Genomic DNA, 25,000 nt, shown 5'->3' on the forward strand with positions numbered 1-25,000 from the left:
CAATCCACCGGCCGACGTACCGCATCAAGCGTACCATGCATTGCAACACCCTCAACAGCAAATTCAAGACCAGTCGAACTAGCTGAAAGGCGTTCTTCGGCACCGACGCGCGGCCAACAGAAGCTGGCAGCGAAAACTGATTCTACAATTTGGACTCCGTTACCACCGCTCCCTGGAAGGTCAGATACTCGAACGGCAGCAGATCGCAGTACTTCTGCAGCATGCCGTTGAGTGTTCGGATGTGAACGGGATCGATGGTAAAGAGTGTGACGTCATTTCTGAAAAGGAACGAAAGAGTCAATGAGCGCACAAACTCTTTTAACATATCTGAGACCTACTCTTTCGTCTTATTGATGGCCCCTTGGGCGACTAGTGAGTACAGCGCAAGATTTATGCTATCCAGAGAGAGGCAATAGGGATGTACGTTTTTCTCCTTCTGCAGCAGGAGCTGTTCGATGTGTTCTTGTACTTTGGCAAGATAGTCCTTCTCTTTGAAGGAGGTCTCGAGAAACTGGAAAGATAAAGGTAATTAGTACACGATAGTTCATCAATCAGTCACCAATGACAACTCACTTGATTGCACAGTACGGCCGTGACTTGCATGTAGCAGCACACGAACGGTCCAATGGAACTTAGATAGACATTTTTATCGTCCGATTTAGTAGGTAAGCGCACCACATCGTCGGTTGTCCCTCGGGTTAATAACTCAAAATTCATTAGATGCCTTACGGCTTGATCGAAATCTCGTGCTTCCCTTCGGGCATGGAATACAAACTCACTCGCAAATAAATTCCGCAGTTCCCCTACGACTTTTCTCAGTTGATCAAGCGGGACCTCTCCTTCGCGTGAGAGATTCTTAGCAGCAAGCAACACCAAAGCAGGTTGCGCTAGCCAGTGCAGGGTGGGATTGCAATATAACTGAAGAGTGAAAATTGGCACCGACAGTCTCATGACTACGTCCGACAAGTTGTGACCTTTAAGTTTTCGTTTATCAACCTGACTGAAATCGTGATGGTTAGTTGCGATCACTAGAATCTGATCCGAAGTTAGCTGCAGAATATTCCGATGTACTGTTAGCGCTTCGCTTATGCTGGTTTCTATTAGGTGGTTATCTTGTTCAACATTGCCCGTTTTTTGGATTGTCGTGGTTGCTCCGAGGTCCTTGAACAAATCTAGCATGCAGCTGAGTCCTTTAACTAACTCCGGTAGTGTAATGGAGTTGCCGAGATATTTTTGATAATTGTAGTAGATTGATATCAGATGGAATGTGGTCAATACGATTTTCTCCTGCTGCAGGTGAACTACATCGAAGGCAAGATTCTGAATCATTCCCAGTTCAGTTTTGGTCAACGTTTGAACGTGACTCGGGTTCATCGCGTGCTGCTGCCGGTTTAGCTCCGTGCCGAAATATTCTTTAACTGAGATTGCCTCTCCGAATTCGAAGTAAATAGAACCATAATTTTCCTTCAAAATGCTCATTGCCTTTAAAAGGCCCTTGGTGGATTCTTTTGGTTTTGGGACACCCAGCAGTTCATATACAAATAAGTGTTCTTCCAGAGGTCTATCGTACGATACACTTACAGGCACAACCAGCACATCGGGAATCTCGCCCATAAAGAGCGGCTCCAGTGCCATCGAAAGTAGTCCAATTTTGGGCGCCAACGCCTTGTTGCTCCTACTTCGAGTACCTTCGATGAAAAACTCTACCCCTCGGTCGTAAGCCTTGACCAACTGGCGCATGTACTCCTTGAAGATTGTCCAGTAGTTCTGATCGTTGCCGAAACTACGGCGCATATAGAATGCGCCCGTGTTGCGCAGGATGCTGCCCATGAATGCCATCGAGTGGAAATCCATACCAGCTGCGATCCCCGGGATCGCAATGTTGTAGCAGAACGATACGTACGACATCAGAATGAAGTCGCCGTAGCTTCGATGGCTGGGCAGGTATAGGACCGTCTGTCCACCGAATTTGGATTTGAGCTGTAATGGAATGGTTGAATGAGAACGTTATTTTGGGCAAAAAAGAAACTTGTTTGAACCGCCCTTATTCCCCTGGTAGTTGCGTCAATGTCTACATTAAAGTGACGACACTTACGGCAGAATTATGATCATATGATACATTAGAATTGTTGCAGTACATGCCTCTTGCTCCCAGTTGCTCCAAAACAAACAGGAGCAAAAAAACTTGCTACTGCTACCAGAGGAAAGAAAAAGAGAAGAATAGTATACATGAAATGGCTCGACCTTTGAGCCGTTTAGCTCTCAACTCTTCTCTTGCTTTTCGTCTCCGTCTATTGCGTTGCCATTTTGTAGTTTAGATGCTGATTTTTGAACCATTTAGCTCTTGATTCTGCGAGTCATTCTGCTCCCAGCCTTATCACGGTGCACTCGGATAGTCCCGGGTGGAGGACTTACCTTACTCCGACTGAGAGTTCCAGACGGAGGAATTTCTCCCGACACCGATATCTGCTTTCATGAGTCATTTAGCTCCCAGCTTTATCGAAATCTACTCCGGTGGTGAAACCACCCAACTCCGAATGAGACTTCCACGGCGGTGGAATTTCTCTCGGTACCGATGTCTGCTTCGTGAGCCGTTTAGCTCCCAGCCAATTAGAATCTAGCTTACTGTGGGATTTATCCCCATACCGATGCTTGTTCTCGTGAGTCATTTAGCTCCCCACTTTTATTCGGGGCGGATCTAGCCTTCTCAACGCGTAGTTTCCGGTTCACTGGCACCCCAACGACCCGCTGCTGACTTTTCTACCCGATCTACTCGAACTAGTCCCCAGCGGTGGATCTAGCCCACTCACCGACATAGCCGACAGGGTGTCAAGATCGGTCAAGCGAATCCGGTGGAGCCTGGCGTCCAGTTCGCTGGTTCCCCGTATGGCCTGAACCCGGAATCAACTAGTTATCGGCGGTAGATTTAGTTTACTGTGGTGGAGAGATCCCTGCGACGTAGTTTTTCTCGTACCCGATTTGTTGTTTCTGGTCGACGGAGCTACTTTGTTGGTCCCTTCGTGACTTCCTCTGCAGCCGAGATATGCTCATCGTGGCACATCTCGGATTTGGGATGAGTCGGTGGGTCCACCTTTCATTTTCCGCGTTGTCCCACTCTTGCTGTCACTTAGCCGACGAGTCCGCTTTGTCCAGTGCATTTCGTACATTCCTCCACTGCTAGCATTCCACGTTCTCAGTCAGAGTGATGCAGATAGGAATCATCCCGACAATAACGCGTTACATGACGAATTAAATAAAATTTTAAAGTCACGTAAATATAAAAACAAACAAGCAAACCGGCAATGACGCATACCGCTTCTGAAGATATCGCTCTGTACGTGCTCGCGACACGAACGGCCATTGGGCGAAACATGCTTGTTAACTTCGTCCAGTTTCGATTTCGCTCGCCAAGGTGGGTAAACTATACCTCATTATAAAGGATGAGACGTCTCGTGCTGCAACTTACTCCTTCGATGTTCGGGATCATCATCATCATCGTTCAGGCTAGAGCCTTGTTGTCTCTTGCTGTGTGCAGAAGCCGTCTCCACTCCACTCGGTCCATTGCTGCTTGTTGCCAGCCTCGCAGTCTTCGAAGGGTCCGCAGTCTTCGAAGGGTCTATCTGGTCGACCCCCCGTCTTCTTGTTCCTGTAGGGTCGCCTTCAAGAACCATCTTCATTTGGTCGTCGTCCGACATTCTTAAGACGTGTCCAGCCCACCGCAAATGTCCTACTTTTTGCGGTATGCGCGATGGATGATTCTTCCAGCAGCTGATGCAACTCATGGTTCATTCGCCTGCGCCACGTTCCGTCTTCTATCTGCACGCCACCATAGAAGGTACACAACAACTTTCGTTCGAAAACTTCAAGGGCGCGTTAGTCCATGAGCATAGTCCAGGTCTCGTGGCCTTAGATAATCAACTTCGTGCGGCAGAGAATTTCGTTCAACCGGAGCGTCCTCCGGAGTCCAAAGTAGGCACGATCTCCCTCCAATATCCGTCTCTGAATTTCTCTGATGGCATCTTCGTCGGCGGTTACCCAAATACCCAAATACATTCGTCGACCATCTCGATTTCGTCACCGTCAATCCGAACACGGGATGGGAGGTTCACATTGTCGTCTCTAGAATCTTTTCCTCTCATGTATTTTGTCTTTGAAACGTTGATGGCAAGTCCAATCCTGCTGGCTTCAGCCTTCAGTCTGATGTACGTTTCCGACATCGCCTCAAAGTTCCGTGCCATTATGTCAATGGAGTCGGCGAAGCCAAGGAGCTGGACGGACTTCCTGAAGATCGTGCAACTCATGTCTATCCCCGCTCTCCTTATTACACCTTCTAACGCAACGTTGTACAGCAGGCACGATAGACCATCACTCTGTCGTAACCCTCTTCGAGATTCAAAGGGACTCGAGAGTGTTCCTGATACTTGAACAACGCACATCACCCGATCCATCGTCGCCCGGACTAATCGTGTTAGCTTATCCGGAAAACCGTACTCGATTGAAATCGATGAACAAATGATGTGTGGGCTCGTTGTATTCGCGGCAATTCTTCAAAACCTGCCGAATCGCGAATATTTGTTCCGTGGTGGCGCGGGAACCCATGAATCCCGCTTGGTAGTGCCCCACGAACTCCCTTGCAAATGGTGACAATCGGCGGCAAAGAATTTGGGAGAGGATCTTGTAGGCGGCGTTAAGTAGTGTGATCGCGCGGTAGTTGCAGCAATCCAACTTGTCACCCTTTTTGTAGATTGGGCAAACGACACCCTCCATCCACTCCTTCGGAACAATCTCCTCCTCCCAAGCGCTCTAGCCAGTGTTCTCGCCGGTTATGGTCAGAACAACGTCATCTACGAAGCCAACTTCCAAGGGCAGTTCTAATGTCAGTACTCCGTTGTACATTATATTCCAGAACGTTGGGCTGATTATGGAGTCCTGCCGTGATCCTAACCGACATCTGCCCCATATTCGTCTTGTAGCCTAGTACTTGGTTCTGATAGTAAGCTTGCACAAATATAGTAACCAATCCGCATTTTGCGCAGCGCTACGGCGGTAGCCATCCAGCGATCCCTTTGCGGAGTCCGAACTGCGTCTGCGATAGTCCGTTCTTAGTTTTAGAGTAGTTCGTCAGCGTGTTGAGGATAACCCTTTCCAGAAGTTTGCCAAGAGTATCCAGCAGGTATCTAGGCTGATACGAAGTTTCCCTGGTTTCGACAGCAACATCAGCTTCTGGATCTTCCATCTATCCGGGAAGTAGCCTTCGTCTAGGCATATCTGTAGAAACATGTCCAGATACGCCAGGATCGCGGTTTTCAGTGACACTTTGGGGATATTGTCGTGAGCCCTTTTGTCACTATAAGGAGCTCGTCGTTGGAGACTTGATTGTCACCAGCATTTCCACCGTCTGCGTCAACGTGTAGGCGGCCATGCAGTTGGGTCGTGCTTCAGGAAGGGACCCTTCGCAATAATTTTCAGTTGAACAATTCAGCTTACGTCGTTCGACTCTTGATCTTGATCATCACGACACGGTACGAGTTGCCTCACGGGTCAGTTTACTTGTCTGTACCAGAGCTTAAAAAAATTGACATCGTTGCCTGAACTTGAAAGAAAACAAAATTCAATTCACGCTCGCAGCGATGAATGAAATTTTTGGTTCGTTTCAATCGTCATTCGTTCGACCGACGCAGCGCTTTCAGGTACGGACATGTTCGGATTCAGAAGCAAAGTGAATTTTATTTCTATTCTAGCTCTGAGAGGGATTATTGATCAAAAGTGCACCAAATATAGATTACGCAGTTCCCTTATGCTCGAAAATGTAGAAGATGCTAACTTCTGCCTTGAAACTGTCCACATAATAACAAATGAATGCTTTGGTTGGTGAATGAATTTATATTTCCTCTGCACTCAAGCATTCGATTCTGCATGAAATTTCAGTCAGCTGGAAAGTGAATGAATGAGGGAGGCGTTGAATCTGAATGTCGGTTTCGGTAAATGCAAGCAGAAATAGGTAACTGATTTTGAAATTTCATAACACTGGTCTGTACAGTTCCTTGTAGCAGGTCAGCACTATCTCGCATTTAAAAGTACCCCCCGCCGGACACCCGGAATTGCATCATACACTCTGGTATGATTGCCTCTCTGAACGCGTCTTCTAGCTTTTAGCCAGGCAGCACGGAGTATGGCGGTCTTTAGTTCCACCAATATGGGTAGTTTCTCGGCTCCATTTTTCTCAGCTTTGTTACGTCACACGCCGTCGCTGCTGTGTCCAATAGCTCAACGGTATTCAGAATTGGAGCGAGGCTGTCAGCAGTAAGTGCTTCTACGAAAAGGTCCTTGTTGACGTTCTTTATTTTCCACTGCTCGCCAGTCCTCAATCTCGGCGTTACCGTACAATTTCGCCGACCAATAGTGCAGTGGATCGCTTGGTGGTCACTATTTGCGTACTGCGCACTAACTCGTCAATTCATGTTATTCATAAGCGACGGATTGCAGAATGTTACGTCGATGATGGATTCGTCTTTGTGGAATGTGGTAGCAGAAGCTTTGTTGCAAAGCCTTACATCCAGTTTCGCCAGGGCTTCCAACATACTCTTGCGTTGGTCACCCTGCTACCCCAACCGAGTTGAGTACCGTGTCTGTCGAAAAAAAAAATCATATCGTTGGACAAGGAGAGTCGGGGTTCTTGTAGTTTGATATTGACGCCATTAAAATAGAGGAGAAATATTACTGGGCCGAAGTGGCTTTCTTGCGGGATGCCGGATGTGGCGAGAAATGATACAGATACATAGTCCCTAATGTTAATTTGCAGTTGCCTTTCAGCGTGATAGGAACCATACTAACGAAGAAGTCCGGGAATACCGAGTCTAGCTTGGCTATTGCGATATCATATTTGATTTTGTCGAAGGCCGCGGAAATATTGAAGTAGATAGAATTGGTTTGCAGGCAATCCATTGAAAGTATAGGTTATGAATGAGAGCAGGTTAGTCGTTGACAATCGTTCAGGCATAAAACCATGTTGATCGTCTGCGATGTAATGGTAACAATGAAAGAAAATAGGGTATTCAACAACCAACTTGAATAGTTTGGATACGGCACTTAAACACTAAATTCTTCGATAATCATCAATGTTTGATTTGTTTCACTTTTTATGGACTGGAAACATCTCGGTCGAAACATTCCAGTAGCCAGAGATAACTTGAAGACTCGTCGGAGTGGTTTCAGAGTCTCGCTGATGCACTTTTTGACAAATATCGAGGGTACACCATCTTGACCCCGAGAACTAGATGCCTTCAGCTTGGAGTTTGCTGCAAGAGTGGTAGCATTATCGACGCAAATTAGGTTGATAGATCGACCTAAAGAATCAGGGATTCGCGGTAGTGGCGACTTGTTGTAGCGTAAGGTGCTCGTCGGAAAAACACTTGAAAAATTGTGGTATAACAGTTGGTAGATGTCCTTAGGGTCGGTGCCCAAAACTCCATTCAATAACATACAAGATAGTTATCCAGATTCTTTTCGCTATTCATTCAAATACTTTCAAAAGGACTAAGTTTTAGATTTCAGTTGTTGTTCGACGTTTCGCAGGTGCCTGGAGAAGACGCGTATGTTTTGCTATTTGTATTCGTGGTAGAGTTCAAAATATGTAGTGGGATAATGGCGTACTTGCTGGACTAAAGGAGATAGAGCCGTGAAGCAATATGGAGCGAGCGCTTACAAAACAGAGATCCAAGGTACGTCCATTCTCGTTGACTACATTATTGATTTGCCGAAGAGTGGCGCTACAGTAGCTATCTAATATACATCTGGCGTTGATGATAAGCACAGACTGTTCCGAATCCAATCGTAAAAATCCATTGCTTGCCGGAGACCACGCAAGTTAAAGTCAACCAGAATAATGATGGCGTCACTCCGTTTCTTTAATCGGAGGAAAGATGTACATCGATCGGGCTGAAATCACGAGTTTTAAAGGGCGAACACGAAATTACTGCGACACATTCAACAGGGCATAACTTTTTTACCATTGGGTAAAAATCAACCAAATTTTGCACACTTTCTCATTGATGTGTATTGTTTACATGCTGTCAAACTCGAAGTCGTGTTTTTCGATTCAACGAAAATGGAGGTGAACCAACGCGAGTCGAGAGAACAAATTCTTTCCGGCAGTTGGGAAAAATGTTGAACATTCACCATTCAACCGTCTCCAGAGTGTTGAAGCGGTTTCAGGAGCGGTTGACGTTGGACCACGGCAAAGGAGCTGGAAGAAAACCGGGATCGGAGAACAAAAAGACGGAGGGAAAGGTGAAGCGGATGATTAAAGCAAATCCCAACGTCTCAAGCCGTGATTTGGCCAAAAAGATCGGCATGTCGCAGAGCTACGTCCAGAATGCAAAGAAGAGAGCTGGACTACATACATACAAGGTACAGAACTTCCCAAACCGCGATGAGCGGCAGCAATAGACGGCTAAAACTCCGGCACGGAAGCTCTACGAGAAGATACTGACAAAATATGGCTGCTGTGTGATGGACGACGAAACGTATATAAAATCCGATTTTAAGCAAATTCCGGGGTTGGAGTTTTTCACCGGCAAGAGCAAGTTCTATGTGGACGACAAATTAAAGAAGAAGAAAATGTCGAAGTTCGCCTCCAAATATCTCATTTGGCAGGCCATCTGCTCTTGCGGTCTGAGGAGTGAGCCTTTCGTGACAAAGGGCACAGTAAATGGCGAGATCTACAAATCTGAGTGCATCGAGAAGCGCCTTTTGCCGTTCTTGCAGCAGCACGACGAAGCTCCGCTATTTTGGCCAGATTTGGCATCATCATTCTAAAAGTGTTCTGGAGTGGTATGAGGCCAATTCTGTCCATTTTGTTAAAAAGGACATGAATCCACCAAACTGTCCGGAGCTGCGCCCGGTGGAGCAGTACTGGACAATGATGAAGCGGGAACTTCGGAAGAGCAAGAAGACAATCAAAGACGAAAAGGACATGTTAAGAAAATGGGGAAAAAACTGAGAAACTGGTACCGGATGACACTGTAAAGACTTTGATGGAGGGCATCAAGCGAAAATGCGTTGAATTTTACACTCAAGGCTCCATCGATTAACTTTTCTTTTGATTTTTGAAGTAAATATATGTATAAAACTACCCTAAAATTTTGGTTTGATTTTGAACATTATAAGGAAATTGGCATGACATTTTCGGTGTCGCAATAATTTCGTGTTCGCCCTTTACCAGGTGGAAAATGAACAACGCGATCGACAAGGTACACTGACAGCCACACTTGCTCGGAGCTCGCCCACCGGCCATTGTTGATAAATCGCAATTTTACACAATGGCGAACAGGGATAAGCACACCACCACCCGACGTCTTATGGCTGTTGAGAGCGTAACGGTTACAGCGAGCAGTAGACATCAAAAGTCGAAACAAACACTTGGCAAGACTGAGTACGGTTGTCAAGCCAAGTCTCGGTCAAGGCGATGAAGTCATGACAGCAGCCCGTAGTCGCGAGCAAATAGCTGTTCGCTGATGATTTTAGGCCATCGACGTTTTGGTAGTAAGCCTGAAAGCTGGTGGTGCCGGAATCGGAACCACCGACGATCACTGTCTAGACTGTGGCGACGGAGGTAGCTTACGACGAGAGTCAGATGATGGGCTAGAAGCGTGAAACGCATCAATCGGTGTATGGTTGCAATTTTAATAAAAATACTAGCCGGGAAGGACGGCTTGGAAGACCCCTTCTCCACTCACGTACGAAGAACCGGGACGACTGCTGAACACTGGCGGCAAAGGCTCGACTGTGGCGGAGGGATCTAGGGCTTCCATAGTACCAACTGCGTTGCGTCCCAGTCTGCGCTCGACATCACCGCTCCTTCACAATGGCGGTGTAGCTTGATATAGCGGCATTGCTAATCGTTGAAGAGTCTTCGACAGGGTCATAGGGCCGGGTTGAATCATCGGAAGCTAGCAAGCTTCTTCTGAAGGCGGAGATAAATCTGTCGGTGGGCTCTATATGTTCTGGGTACGGCTATCCTTGAATTGCCTGAACAATATACCTTGCGGCTATGTGTCTAGATTGAGAGCTGTTTTGCGGTATTTTGGATGAACTCCGACTTTGAACTACTACTACTGTCGCACAGCAGAGAAAGAGAAACAAGTCTTTTCTCGTGGAGTTACAAACTTGGAATGAAAATCTTTATTCTATGTCAAATTATCAAGGCCTACGTAGAAAACTTATAAAATAGCATAGCTACAAAACTTCGTTGCTATTGTACCCAGCATAGGGTCCAACACTCCTCCTCAACGATATTCATGTAAAATGTTCTTCGTTGTTCTTTATTCCGATGGCCGCTCTGTGTTTTTTCCAATTTAACACGGTTTAACGGTTTTGTCATAAGGTCCGCCTTCATCTCATCCGTAGGTAGATATTGAAGACGAATTATTCCTCGTTGATACAAATCCTTTGTAAAAGCATGTTTAGTATCTATATGCTTTGACCTTCTTTCAGTACGTTCCGATTCCACCATTTTGATTGTCGATTGGTTGTCTTCCCATACAGTAATTGATTCTGTGTGATCCTGCTTGATGTCGTGTAGCAACTTCTTGAACCACAGAATTTCCTGACAACCTTCTGCTAATGCGATGAATTGGCTACACAGTTCTGCTTTCTTGTGCCCCAACACACCAATCCGCCTCCATAGCTCAACAAGAAACCGGAATTAGACTTTCTGTCGCTTTCATCGCCTGCCCAGTCAGCATCCACGAAGCATTCTAAGCCTCCCTCTCCGGATCCCAGGTGTAAGCAATGATCTTTAGTTGCCTTAAGGTATCGCAGTGTTCGTTTTGCCTCCGTCCAGTCCCGGTCGGTTGGGTTGGATACCTTCCTGCCAAGTAACGAAGCACTAACACATATATCCGGCCTTGTGGTAACCGCGATATATAACAAAATGCCAACTAAACTGCGGTACGACGAATCTGTAGGTAATGTCTTCTCCTCCTTTTGTTTTATATAAGCCGGGTCAAGGGGAATTTTTGAAGGTTTTGCGTTCTCATGTCCAAACCGGTCAATAAGCTTCTCGATGTAACCCACCTGACTCAACGTGTAGTGTCCGAGCACATTTTTAATGTGAATTCCCAAAAAATACCGCAACTCGCCGAGGCTGGATATCTTGAATTCTTTCTTCAACATAGTTTCAATCTCGAGAAACTCCTGTTCGGATTTGCAAAAAATGGCCATATCATCTACATAAATCAGGATAAACGTAAATTTTCCTTCTCGTTCTCTCAGGTACAGGCACGAATCCGCCGTTGTTTTCCGGAAGCCCATTTGTTTAAAGACGCTGTCAATTCTTTGGTTCCATACCCTTGCAGATTGCTTGAGCCCGTATATGCTTCTTTTTAAGCGACACACCATTGTCTCGTCTTTTGCGAAACCAGGAGGTTGCTTCATGTATAGTTCTTCGTCTAGATTAGCATATAGGTATGCGGTTTTAATATCCATATGCTTTGCTATCATTCCGTCACGACTTGCAATAGTTAATATCGTTCGTAGGGTCGCTTGACGTGCAACTGGAGCGAAAACCTCGTCGAAGTCTGTGCCGTATTGTTGCGTGAAGCCTTGTGCAACTAATCTCGCCTTGTATCGCACAACGTTACCTGTCTCATCTTCCTTCTTGTTGAACATCCATTTGCAACCAACTACTTTTCTTCCGGGTGGTAACTTAACCAGTTCCCACGTTTGGTTTTCAGTAAGTGACTTTATCTCCTCCTCCATCGCTAACTGCCAAGTAGCTCTCTCTGAACTTCGCATCATTTCATTGTAGGTTCGAGGTTCGTCTGTTGAATGCTTCATTAAGCTGGTAACCTCTTGATATCGTTCTGGCGGAACCCCCTTCGTAACTCGTTCAGATCTTCTTGGTGTGGTCGGAACTAGATTGGTATCGTCCTCAATAGCAGTTGGTTGATCGTCAGTGTCTTCATTGAAATCATCCTCTTGTTCCGATAGCTCTTCAGCTGCCGACTCGAATTCATCCGCATCTTCAGGAATGGGTAACTGAATGTCGCTCTTCTTCAGCATCGCATCAAACTCAACGTCGTTATCATCTCTGGTGATTGTAGAATCTTCAGGGAAACCTTCGATGAATTTCGTATCCCTACTGATGATGATTTTCCGGGTAGCTCTGTCTAGAAATCTGTACGCCTTATGGTCCGGCGAATATCCTACAAACGTAAGCTTCTGAGCGGTTGAAGACAACTTCTTTCTCTTTGGTTTCGGAATGTGAACCCACGCCAAACTTCCGAAAATCTTCAGACCCGCCACGTTTGGCTTCTTATTGTTCCATAACTCATATGGTATCACGTTCAAAGCTTTTGTCGGAAGGATGTTCTGCAGATACACTGCAGTATTGATAGCTTCTGCCCAGTAACACTGCTCCAATTTAGCATCAAATAATAGGCATCTTACCATTTCAACGAGATAGCGATTTTTACGTTCAGCCACACCGTTTTGTTGTGGGCTGTAGCTGGCTGTGTATTGAACTTGGATGCCTTCTTGCTTGTAAAATGATTGCAGCTTCGTGCCGGTGTACTCTCCTCCTTGATCCGATCGAATTATTTTTGGCTTACAACCAAACAACGTTTTTGCTAATGCTACGTACTCCTTGATTTTATCTGGCACCTCAGATTTCTCTTTTAGCAAATACAGCGTACAATAACGCGAATAGTCATCGATGATTGTCAAAAAATACCTGTATCCGCTTACCGATGGTACCTCTATCGGTCCACATACGTCCGTGTGGATCAGATCCATTCTCGCATTCGTCTTCGATTTCGATTCTTTCGGGAAAGGTGTTCTCGAACTTTTACTTTTAAGACAACATTGGCATGGTTCAACAACGCCGCACTTTGAGATCTCCAAACCGTTAACCAATTTTTCTTTCTGCATCTTTGTTATCGCATTCATGTCTCGGTGTCCTAACCTTCTATGCCAAACATGTTCGCAGTTCGAATTGTGTTCACATTGCGCCGTCAGTATAGCTTCGTTCGGTTGTTCTAAATAGTAGAGGCCACGATTTTGCTTCGCAATTGCCACGGTAATATTACCGCTCTTGATCCGACATCCGTTTGATTCGAAAATCACCGTTGCTTGTTTGTGCGTTAGTGCTGACACCGATAGTAGATTCATTGCCAAACTAGGTGCGAATAAAGCAACACTCAGCTTCATTTCTCGTCGTTCGCCGGTTTCATTGCAGCATGAGATCTCTACAGGACCCTCGCCTTTTACCTTCGCTAGTTTACCATCAGCTAGTTTTACAAATTTAACGTCGCTTTCGTACAGCTTCTTGAAGAATTTACGCTCAGCAACCATGTGGCTTGTTGCACCCGAATCCACAACCCAGGGTTTGGTGTCGTCCGCGCTTTCCAGTCCTCCAGTTACAAATACAAATGAAACTGTCTCCGCTTTTCGCTGCGATGGTTTCTCAGCTTTAGATTCCTTCGGCGTATCTCGTATAAACTGTCTGCAATCTTTCTGCTTATGTCCTGCTTTTTTACAGTAATGACATATCAGAGTTTTCCTATTCTTCCTGTCATGCCCAACTTTCAGTACCGAATCATTCTCCGGTCCTTGTCGCTTCGCTGCTTCATCAAGCAACTTCCGCTTGACCAACTCCAGTGTGAGGTCGTCGTCTGAACGGCTTTCGAGGGCAGTGGTGAGAGTATCGAAAGAACTGGGGAGGCTTCTCAAAATCATCGCGACCGTGAGATTTGCTGCCAATTCTTGACCGGAGTTTTCAAGTTGAGTGAACAACTCCTCCATGGCGAACAGGTGTTCCGCCATATTTTCACCTTCTGTGTACCGTTTATCGCAAATGCGTTTCAGCAGTGACACCTTCGATGTTAGACTCGCTTTCTGATGATGATTCTTGAGCGCTACCCAAGCTTCTTTCGCCGTCTTCGATGTCCGGATAAGCCCGTGTTGCTTGTCGTCTATGAGTAAGCCAACAGTGGCCCTTGCCTTAGCATCTCCAGCATTCCAAATGGCTTCAGCTTCCGTCGCTGGTTTTACTCCTGGCTCGATGAATCGCCAGAGATCTTCACGGATAAGGAGCAGCTCCACCTTGAAACGCCAACTTGAATAGTTGTGGTTATTTAGCTTTTGCAGGCTAAATTTATTTCCTTCCATTATTTCCAACGAGCAGGCCCGTAACCTGTCGCACAGCAGAGAAAGAGAAACAAGTCTTTTCTCGTGGAGTTACAAACTTGGAATGAAAATCTTTATTCTATGTCAAATTATCAAGGCCTACGTAGAAAACTTATAAAATAGCATAGCTACAAAACTTCGTTGCTATTGTACCCAGCATAGGGTCCAACAACTACTTTGTACAGTGATAATGTGGGAAGGGAAGTTTAGGTTGCAAAGCTGTATTATTGTTCAACATGAGGCCACATTATGCCGCCATTCACCTCTGATACAGAGCTTCTATCCCTTACCATCCCGGGGTACGAGTCACCTTATGCCGATTTTGCTTGAACCCGGGGCTGGGTCGGGTTTTGGCATCAACCGCTGTCAGTTCACGGAATCGCGGTAGATTGAGCGAGAGCAATATTCTGATGAGTGGAAACACTAGCTAGCGAGCGAAGCTTGGATCGGTATAATGCCATAGCCATGTATATGTGTGGGACTGCCCGATATGTATAGTTTTTGTGTGAAAAATCTCAGCGTTGTTTTTCATTCAATCGACCAAGTTTCACGCGGATAGATGCTTTAACGGAGAGCGCTTATCGACCTTCTGAAGTCACGACAACCTACCAGTGTGTTTTTTTTGTTTATTTTAGGCCGCTCATGTTTTTTACATTTTCTTTTCATGAATAAATTCGATGATTTCTTGTTGTAGCTTCATATTGTTTACGACTTTCGATTAAATTTTTGGCGATTATATTCTTCTTTTCCTTTCGTTGTTAGGGGCAGTCGCACAAGCTCAAGTTAAACGAAAACTGCAAAATATTACTACAAAAACTAAACTACGAAATCTGAAAATGACCGCTGAAGTACAAATAAGAAGCAACACTCCAGATGGTCGGCTGTCGAAAATTTTTATCGAGCAACTTTGTTCGATAAAAATTTTCGGAAATTGATCGCGCTCGACTTTCGTGCATATTTCTATGATCGTATTGTCTACCAAGACATCTCCTGATCTTCTCCCTCTTCTACTAACACCATTCCTTTCCTTCGATACTCGTGGAGATGTAGTCTCAGTCTCTATCAACAGCAGGGTTGCCACTATTTTTCAAGGAAAATCTGGCAGTTCAAATATAAATGTCTGGAAAAATCTGTCACTTGACAGCTACCTCAAAGTCATCGAAATTTGGCATACATTTTGGTCTTCGTAGAACATTAAACGATTTTTGTTTTGGAAAATATGAGCCAGATTTCCAAAAATTGTGTGTAACAATCTCTATGATTTATTAATCTGGTAGACTAAGAGGTTTATCTTTCTGCTAAAGGCCTTAAAAAACTCTAGCTGTGCCAGATAAATCTGGCATAATGGCATTCCTTCTGGGGTGTAACGTAGAATTCAGAATATCTGGAAAAATCTGGCAAAATTTAAAAAAATCTGGCAAAATGTCTGGCTTGAACAAATGTCTGTTCAGTTAGGAAAAATCTGGAAGATTCCACAAAAATCTGGAACATTGGCAACGCTGATCAACAGCGAGTGTCGAATTAAAATTTCTTTCCTTGTCCGGTAGAACAGCATTGGAGGTGGCCGGCGTCGTTATTGACCATTTTATGAAAATGTTGGGTCAGTGAAACAGTGAGTGGTTGAATATGGGCTGTCAGGAATCTTTATAAGAATTTTGAAATTGGAGAACACGTACCCAAGCTAAACCCAAAAATTTTATATTAGGAAACTTAGACTAGGACATGAAATTTTTAATATGAAGTACTTAATCCAAATGTAATGCAGTTATTCGATACAACCACATGTGTATTAGACCATGGATCCATGCATAATATTGACAAAATCAACTACCTTCACGAAAAAAAATGCTACAAATATGCCCAAATTAGTGGCGTATGGATTAACGATTTTCGATAACAACCACTTCCTATCGGTTTCTATTTGAACAGCATTCTCGATATAAAAAAACAGAAACTGTCACCCGTTTCCAAGAACAAGCTAATCTCGAACTTGTGGTTGTAACCGTGTCGTTGCATAAGAAGCTAATCAATATTTGTCTTGCTTGACTTACTTGCTGTAGTCTGGTTTCGTTCACGTACAGCCCACTGAGTATACGACCAAAGATAAAGTTCAGAATCGTCCCGAGTGTTCGTATGGTGGGTAAGCTTTCATCCAAACCGATCTCGTTCAGAATGGCCCGGACAGCGTTGACAATTTCGGTTTTCTTCTTTGGATCACCTTCCGATTCCTGTCGAACAGAACGGAAAATATACGTTAAATGTGTCGATTTCAACAAAAAAAATTACTCTTACCCGCCGGATCATCATTTGTACTCGTTCGCTATTCATGACTAGCTTCTTCAGCTCCGTCGGTGTCACGTGGGCGTCCTTAGGAAAGGGATGCGCAGGGTTATACCGCTTGGTCATATCGGTCAGATGGCTCATTCCGGGTCCCAGCAGATTCTTGAAATTATCCAAATAATTCCGATCGAGGGTCGTCCCTCCGTTCTTGTACTTGTTGGGTAGTCCGCCGTTGGCATGATACGGTTTAGCTGAGCTCGTGCTCGGTTCGCCAGTGAACTCACTCATTGTGTCGTATCTAGTCAAATTTCAAACAAAAACTACCGGACCCAGTCTGGAAATGAGGAAATAAGATGTAAACGGTTAGTGTCATTCGCGGTGCACGGGATTAAATATATTTGCGATGCACTTGTGCATTTGCGATTTTTGCACTCGAAACTTGTCTATGTGTTTTTGATGATCTCTCGTTTGAGGCTAGTTGTACTCTTGGAACCTTATATAGTTTAAATTCTCTGTGGTTAAAAGTTAGTTTTTTGCGTTTCGGATTCTCCTCATCAACTTGTAACCAGTAATAGATTATATAATATATCTAAATGTAGTTTCCAACACTACTGCATTCCGTTGCTATGCTTTGTGACGATGATTTTGGTGGATTGCACACTGACTTCATCATGTTTCACTGAAGATTAGAGTTGGTTAGGAAATGGTAAGTAGAATTCTCACTAATCCAACCCATATTAAAACCTCAACAGCATAACCACCATTGCTGACGACGATTCATTGGACTAGTTTATTATCTAGTTGTTTAGTTAGTCTCCGGGTACACGTTCACTCGAAAAAGCAAAAATCTTGTGCAGTTTTTGAGTTTTTCTAAACTCTGGGTAGCCGGCTACCGAGTAAGTAACCTATGTTTTTTAAACAAAGGCAATTTGAACTGCAAACAGCCGGTCATGAGAGAATTGTCTAGAAAAGCTAATATTATCTGCGCAATTGAGTTAAAAGCAGATTTCGTTATTTCAACTCTACGACATATTTAACCACCGTGTTCTTGATGGAGAAAAGCGAATAACTTATGAAATTCGTAGGAAAAAATGTAGCATTTGCTAGCACTCGCCTGCTTAGCTGAAAATAAGGTTCGATTTCAGTAGGTCACATCAGGTTTTGTGCCCTTCATGCATAAAGACGGCTTTAAACCATTTTCTTCTTAGGGAGAAACATAGCGGTTCATCAGTTACCATTCCATTCTGAAAATGAGAAAAAATAAACAATACCTTTCATATCTTTATTGATAACTTTCTTTTATTAAATGTTATAAAATCAAAGAATATACACTTTTGAAGTGGAATATATGCTCGACCACTTTTTTACGGTTACATAATTTCGAAACCAACTTCGAAGGTTGGTCGGCAAATGGTGAATACTTGCCAGTGTTCACAAGCTCGTATTTCATGCTTCCCTGTGCGTCTATTGATGACATTTAATCTGTAGGCTGGCATCGACTGGGTACTATCGTCTTCTGCAGTAGAAGCGAAAGTAACAGGTGCGAGTGGGTATGGGTGCTATAACCCTACCGTAGACAAAACTGAATACGTGAGGTGGCAAAGAAACCCCGCATGGCTGTCCTTCCACGAGACAGGAGTTTGGGTCAAACCTAACAAGCCGCCTAGAAATACCACGTTACGAAGAATCAGGAAGAAAATCAGTGCTGGGCAAGATGCGCCAACGCGTAATCAAGTAACAGACGATCAGCAAAAGGATGTGTGTGGATCAACGGCCATTTCTACAACTACAGCATCGTCAAAGTGCACTGCCCTCACGAAGCGTGATCCGAGAACGAGAAAAAAGGATTTTACGCGTATTTGGAACCAGCGGTAGAATGTAAAGCTACTCATCAGCGACATGAACGCCCCCCTTGAGATCACCTGGTTAACAAACTGAGAACTAAATCGACCACGTTCTAATGAACTGAAGTTTCTACTCCGACATCACAAATGTTTGCACCATCCGCAGTGCGAATATAGATTCAGATTCCCTTCAGGAAATCGGGATACCGAAGCGATGGAGCATCTGTAGAGTTACGAAAATTCTACGAGTAGGTAAATCGCTCGAGCAAAGGCTATGTGCCACAAACCGACATATGAAAAGATACTAATGGAGACCTTCTCACGAACGAGTGTGAGCTGATCGATAAGTGTATTACGACGAACATCGAAATAGTAGTAGACGACACAGAGTATCGCAAGAATTAGCTTGGGGACATGCGTAGCCGACGACAGATTCCCAGCGCCGGATCTACCTAAGATTTAAGAGGAGATCGGACGGTTGAGAACTGATAAAGCCGCTGGTAATGATCAACTGCCATGTGAATTGCTGAAACACGGAAGAGAGGCGAAACAGATCTTACCAGAGGATTGGATGGAGGAAGTAGTATGTCCCATATATAAAAAGGGTGTTAAGCGAGATTGCGGGGTCTTCGTGCCCTGCGAGGAGACAAACAGCCATGGACCGAGTGAACTGGAGACAACTTATCTTGATACAGCAAAGGACAACGCGGCCTTAGACTGATTGGTAACTAATAAGTTTAGCAACAAGTTTTCCAATATTAAATATCACTTCAGATATAATCATTTTCAGATAATTGATTCATCATATGTACGAAAAATTCGTACCTAGAAATAATAATGGAAAATCAACTCTTCAAAAAAGTAGTAAGAAACTTGATGTCTTCAGCAAAGTTTTTGCGAATTTTACTTAAAACAACTTTATTGAAGATATGAACACTCTATGTATGTGTAATATCGAGATATAAATCGATATTTACGAATTTTTTCCCGAAAATCCAGTTTTCTTCCATGTTACTGTAAGCTTCAGAGGCACATGGCTTGGAAAAAATGTTTGTTTTATTGTTTATTAACAGCAGAAGAGATTGATCATGTACAGTAATATCAGAATAATTGATTTGGAAGGCTCACTTTCGCAAATAGCAAATATATCTCGATACGCTGAATGTATGGAGCATTCATGTCTTCGGCCACGTTATTTGTAATAAAATTCTCGAAAACTTTATTGAAGGCATCAAGTTTTTCGAGACTAAATTTGATTGAAGAATTAATGCATCCATCTGGGAGGATTATTCATGAAAATTATTGTACCAGAAGATGTTTTACGTTGCAAAATTCTTCGAAAATACTTAACCTCCAAAGCTTACTGTTTCGAAGCTATATGATATTGACCGTAAAAACTGTTTTCGAGCATTTATTTTACCTTTCTTCGCAATTAAAGTTCATAACATAAGAATGAGTCCTTGTATGCGAAATTATATTACGCCATTTAATTCAGTACACAAATGTGCATTATAAATAGTAACTAACTTGATTTAAAAAAAAATCATTTCCAATCCTGCATAGTGGCTATTCAAATAAATGATAGTACGAAAGAAAAGCAAATACTCATAAAAACTGATCCTGGGATACTAGAGTCCAACGGAAAATGTCTTTTTTGCATCAATTTCTATATGGATGTTTCCATGCAGGTATTTATTTGATATTGAGCTCTTCACTAAGAGATCAGTAAAAAATCTCATTCCCACAATTTACCAAAAGTCCCAACGGTGTTTAAAATATTAAGTTCTCAATGTAATGATCAGATAATAAACTTCCAAAATTCTTATTTAAATATTCAATATTAAATATTTTTCAAATTAAACTGGTCATCACAAATCTTTTTTTTTTCAATTAGGTTCTTTACGGACACAGTTAACCTTGCTTTTATTGACCGTTCACTTGTACTGTTTACATGGAAAATTTTTGTGGGCGACTAGATTCGCTCGAAGCAATTCACAAAGAATTTTTCTAAGTCCATGTAAACAGTATCAGCGAACTGTCAAAAATGAACACGTGAGTTCATTAGTGACGTCAGTGTAAAGTATTCAATTCCATTAATTTTAGTTTTGTGGGGGGGGGGGGGGGGGTTCTAACCCCCTGGCTACGCCTCTGGTACATTTTATTCACACAGAACTATGTAATAGCGTATTATTTGGACATTACTCCGGCAGAATATGGAACGAGCTCGGACTCTTTGTGAATTATCCCGGAAGCAAGAAACACTCAAGCTTATTGCGTTGCGTAAGCACGGTATACTTCGTAGATTGCAGACTCTCATTTCCACCTAGACTACTTGAGGAGCACTGTTTGGGAATAACAATTGATCCAGTCCAAGCAAGAATTTCCGCCTGAGAACCACCACTGCGGGCCACGACCATCTTTACCGTAACTTAGGATACGAGAAAGGAAGCGTTGATGTGGTACTTACTTAACGGAAGGCCCCGACTCAATGACGCTCCCATAAGTACCACGGATTGGGTAGTGGCGATTGAGAATATATTTTCGGGTATAAAAAGTTTGAATAGTTTATTGACTGTAGGATACATAAATGTTCTAGATGTGAATGCGTTTAAACTCTGGGTAAGCGTTTATCGAGTTTGTTTCATCGAAAATAAGTTGAACTCCGGACAGCCGGCTGAGCGAAAGAGGTTCAGGAAATCTCCCTGAAACCGGCGGACACGGATACGGTTACTAAATAGTCAGGCTGAGACCGTTGTGATGATCAACAATTATCAGACGTATAGCAACAAGGAGTCCATATTCTACCTCTATTGAAGCTCTTTTGACGTTGGCGGTTTGACGAATGGTGCTCGTAAATATTATAAAGGCTTTCGTATATAGCAGTGAACAATTCGTTAGCCTAATGAAGCCGTTTCCTAATAAGCCAACGAAAGTCGTTTCGTGGTTTTTACGAAAAACTCGTAATAAAAAGTAAGAGTGTTTCAATAGAACTACGATTGGTTCATCACATGTACGAAAAATTCGTATATTTTATGAAAATTGTCTGTACGAAGCTAATTCGTAGCGATTTACGAAAATATTCTATCAGTGTACTAAATGTCTTTGTACTAGAATATAGTACATGTATACCGATTTTATCCTCTAATCAGCCCGGGGACAACTTGACAGCTCCCATATATTGAACTCATAAGCAAATTTTGTGGTGATTTGGTGATGTCATGGCGGCTCGAATGGAGCAAAATTTGAAAAAGGCGCATCTCAATTACTATTTTCCATATCTAAAAAATAAACAATTTAAGCATTTCTGTCATCAAATTTATTTCGCTGTTCATATTAGAAACTGTCCTTATTCCCCCATACTTAAATAGAAACATAGATTCCATTTGGAGTTTAAAAAATCCAAAAGAAAATAAATCGATATTCGGAAATACAAGAAGATGACTTTCAAAATCAAGCCACTACCACTTATATTGGAATTTTCGAAAATCTTCCGAAGCTAATCAACATCTCCTATGTCATGAAATCCTCCGGTAGAGCCGAGTAACATGCCAGAATAATTCTGAAGGGATCCATACCAAAACCATCGCATCATCTTCCGGACAGAATTATTGCAAAAGATGAACAAAACTCTGGCAGGAGTCGAACAAAATTATACATTCCTGGCAGCATTCTTGATGAAACCGAGCACTACCGGTTTGCTGCTAGAATTCTGATAAAAGCACACAAATTTTATTCAAAACCAATTTTGCTAAGTGTTAAAAATCCTACATCTATTGTTTATTTTCCCGATCGAAATACTAGAATTTTTGACGTTCTTAATGAACTTGAAACAAGATGTCGCAGGTTCACGAATTGTTAAGCTTGGTGATTTACTTGCATTGGCCAAAATGTTTTTCATTTATATTTTATTTATAGCACCAATGATTTACCGATTACAAACTTCACACAACAAGAAAACTAAAACATTTTTAGAAAGGAAGAAAGCCGGTTGCTAAAAACAACGACTTCCAGCTAAATTTATAATAAGATTTATGTAACTTTGCTGACGGTTTCCAATCAGGGATAAATTTATTCACTGATAATAGTTTTCTTTATCCACATTTTGGAATACGCTTTTTCTAAATGTTGTTCTAGCCGCATTGTTGGCGTTCATAACACACGTAACGAAACACGCTCTTGAAACTTTTTTCATGTCGTTGTTCGTGGTACTCGTACAGAGAAGGCATACTAGCGCCACCATCAAATCGGCGGTACATATATGAAACAAGCACTATCTGTCAAGTTGTCCCTGGGTTGCCTCTAATATGATCTTCTATCACCTCTCGAAAGATTCTTAACCATGAACAAAACACCCTGTATAAATAAAACCGTTTATTGAGGAACACCCTAAAGCTTTCATTTAGAATTCTCGTGGAATGCAAAACTATGAAAGATATAGCTTTTTCATGTCTTCAGCAAATTTGTCTATGTGTTATTCTACAACTTATTTGAAGGCAGCCAAGTTACTATGTTATTTAATTTTAGTAAAAAATTAAAGTTCCTCTTAAATTTACACTCTTGACCACCGTGCATTGGTGTTTAATAATTGCGTTATTAATACAACAAACGGACTGTCGATCTCTGGACAACAATAACACAATATTTTATATTTTCTAAAATAAAAATATTTTTTCTTAAAAGCGTTTTTTTCACCGTGAAACTTAACCCGCTCCCTGAAAATGCTGATTACAGCGAAGACCCGTTTTTAGCTCCTTTGTTTTTTAGGCTGCCAAATGGAGACCCACTTTTTTCTTTCTTTTCAATTAACCAAAGCTGTTAACATATTCTTCTATAGTAACTAGCCCCATAACCCTTTCTGATTATTTGGTGCAAATTTCCTTAAGGAGGTATTCCAGTGGAAATTATTTTTTTTGCATATTTTGAATTTTTAAGCCAAGAAAAGTATGCTCTAGAAAGCGTTTTCTCGAATATGCCTTGGTTCGTCTGCTACAGCTCACAAAATATTGTTTCATATAAGGCTGACAAAATCGGGTCAAAAAGCTAATAAAATCGTGGGTAGACAAAATCGGGGGCAGATAACATCGGGTCTTCGCTGTAATTACATGGGTATGGATATTATATAGAAACAGTTTTTCGAGGAAGATAAATGATTGATAATATGGTTGGCATATGCTTATATAGCGGTATCACCCGGATGCATTGAAAATATTTCCGCCTTTGCGTACGACTCATTATGCCGATTAGTCGAATTTGCCTATCAACTAACAGCACGTGTTCTCGGGGGCATTTAGAGGAAGACGAGCGATTGGCCACGTTTTTTCCGCGATTTTATTTTTTAGTCCTTCAACTGAGTTTATTTTACGAAGGCGTCCCGTCGAATTTAATAGGTATTATATTATAAACTATTGAACTTAAAACTGATAACCGTACCGAAATTTTATAAGCAAAGGGAAACAAAACCTTGCTACAGCTACATTCCTTTTCCGAACTCGACCTTTTGTTTTTGACAGACTTCCCAGTTGATTCCAGCCGAATTCCAAGATAAATACCACAATAAAATTATCCAGCAGGTGTAAATAACTAATTCCTTGATTATAATGATAGGGCTTAACAGTAACTGGTTTTGAATCTGACAAAAAAAACTAATTTGACGCCATTTAAAAGCTAATTCAGTGCTTCAGTGCAAGTGTACGCAAGATAAACAGGAGGCCGATATGCGAGACGCGAAGCTGATTTGAATATGTATACATGAATGTATAGTGCGTGAATATTGTCGAATCGATTGTTTGGAAAGATTAGCGCCAGTGTTGTCTTCCGCTTGGTGAATGGGTATCAAGGTTAAGTATGATGATGAACTCTTTTGTTGGTACATATTTTGGTAGTTTATCTGATAAATGAGATTTTTCCTGCAACATAAGTAGTTTTACATGTTTGCGGAATGGGGATAGTAAATAGAACTTATTTGTGTGAAAATGCAAAATTTCAAGTTTTTGGCATTGCGCTACACCGGTGTAGTCGATGCTACACTAATTCACACTTGTTTTTATACTAATCTATATTATTGGGGTGTAATAAGTCTTTCCTTCCACTATACCATCGCTATATGATTAGAAGACCAAATTAATACTTCAGCAAAGTTCAGCTCTGTTATCCGCTGCACTCTATATCTTTTATGGTGTTTTCGTTTTGAAGTAGAATACTTCTAACGTTTCAATATGGGGTCCCGTTTCAAAAATTTCAGTTGAGAAATTTTCCCAGGTTTGAAATGCGAGTATCTTCCGTTCTACTGGACGAAATCGCAATATTTTTGCACTATCTGATCGGAAATTTGTGCACGTATTTCGTATTAAATTTCGGAATTACTGCGACTACTATAAATAAACCAAAACAAGGATTTTCAGAAAATCCTTCGGAAACAGCGAGGAAAATGCGCAATTTGCCAGCATATCCCACGCAGAGCCGTCAAAAAGGAGCATGTAAGCGTTTCATTACATACGGGAATGTTATATATACAGGTCACACGAGCTTGTTTTGTATCAGTGGGTGCTCGCTTACCACACGAGCAACATGCTCGTCCGGACGGTACAATGAGCGGTATCATGTTTGCGTTCCCGTACCAAGCGTCATCGCAAGGTTCGTCGTGATAAAATCCAGGGAATCACCAAATTCGGCGTCTGGCTCGTCGTGGT

The 25,000-nt window shown here is 42.6% G+C and overlaps 1 protein-coding gene across 1 annotated transcript; it reads right to left on the reverse strand.

Annotated features, from left to right (window-relative positions):
* Positions 1 to 6: 6 nt before the first annotated feature.
* Positions 7 to 16,822, reverse strand: LOC131695744 (dihydroxyacetone phosphate acyltransferase). Its single transcript, XM_058984259.1, has 5 exons — positions 16,480 to 16,822; positions 16,239 to 16,415; positions 574 to 1,980; positions 339 to 511; positions 7 to 278 (listed from the first exon to the last, which is right to left on the reverse strand). The coding sequence occupies exons 1-5, from the start codon at positions 16,753 to 16,755 to the stop codon at positions 143 to 145; spliced, it is 2,169 nt and encodes a 722-aa protein (XP_058840242.1). The 5' UTR covers positions 16,756 to 16,822; the 3' UTR covers positions 7 to 142.
* Between the last annotated feature and the right edge of the window lie 8,178 nt (positions 16,823 to 25,000).

Source organism: Topomyia yanbarensis, unplaced genomic scaffold (genome assembly GCF_030247195.1).
Source record: "Topomyia yanbarensis strain Yona2022 unplaced genomic scaffold, ASM3024719v1 HiC_scaffold_507, whole genome shotgun sequence".
Taxonomy (NCBI): Eukaryota; Metazoa; Arthropoda; class Insecta; order Diptera; family Culicidae; genus Topomyia; species Topomyia yanbarensis.

Coding starts and splice junctions, on each gene's coding strand:
- LOC131695744 (XM_058984259.1), bottom strand. CDS start 16,755: ATGAGTGAGTTCACTGGCGAACCGAGCACGAGCTCAGCTAAACCGTAT. Junction 1,981..16,238: donor ACGAAACCAGACTACAGCAA/GTAAGTCAAGCA, acceptor ATTCCATTACAG/CTCAAATCCAAATTCGGTGG. Junction 512..573: donor CGGCCGTACTGTGCAATCAA/GTGAGTTGTCAT, acceptor TTATCTTTCCAG/TTTCTCGAGACCTCCTTCAA.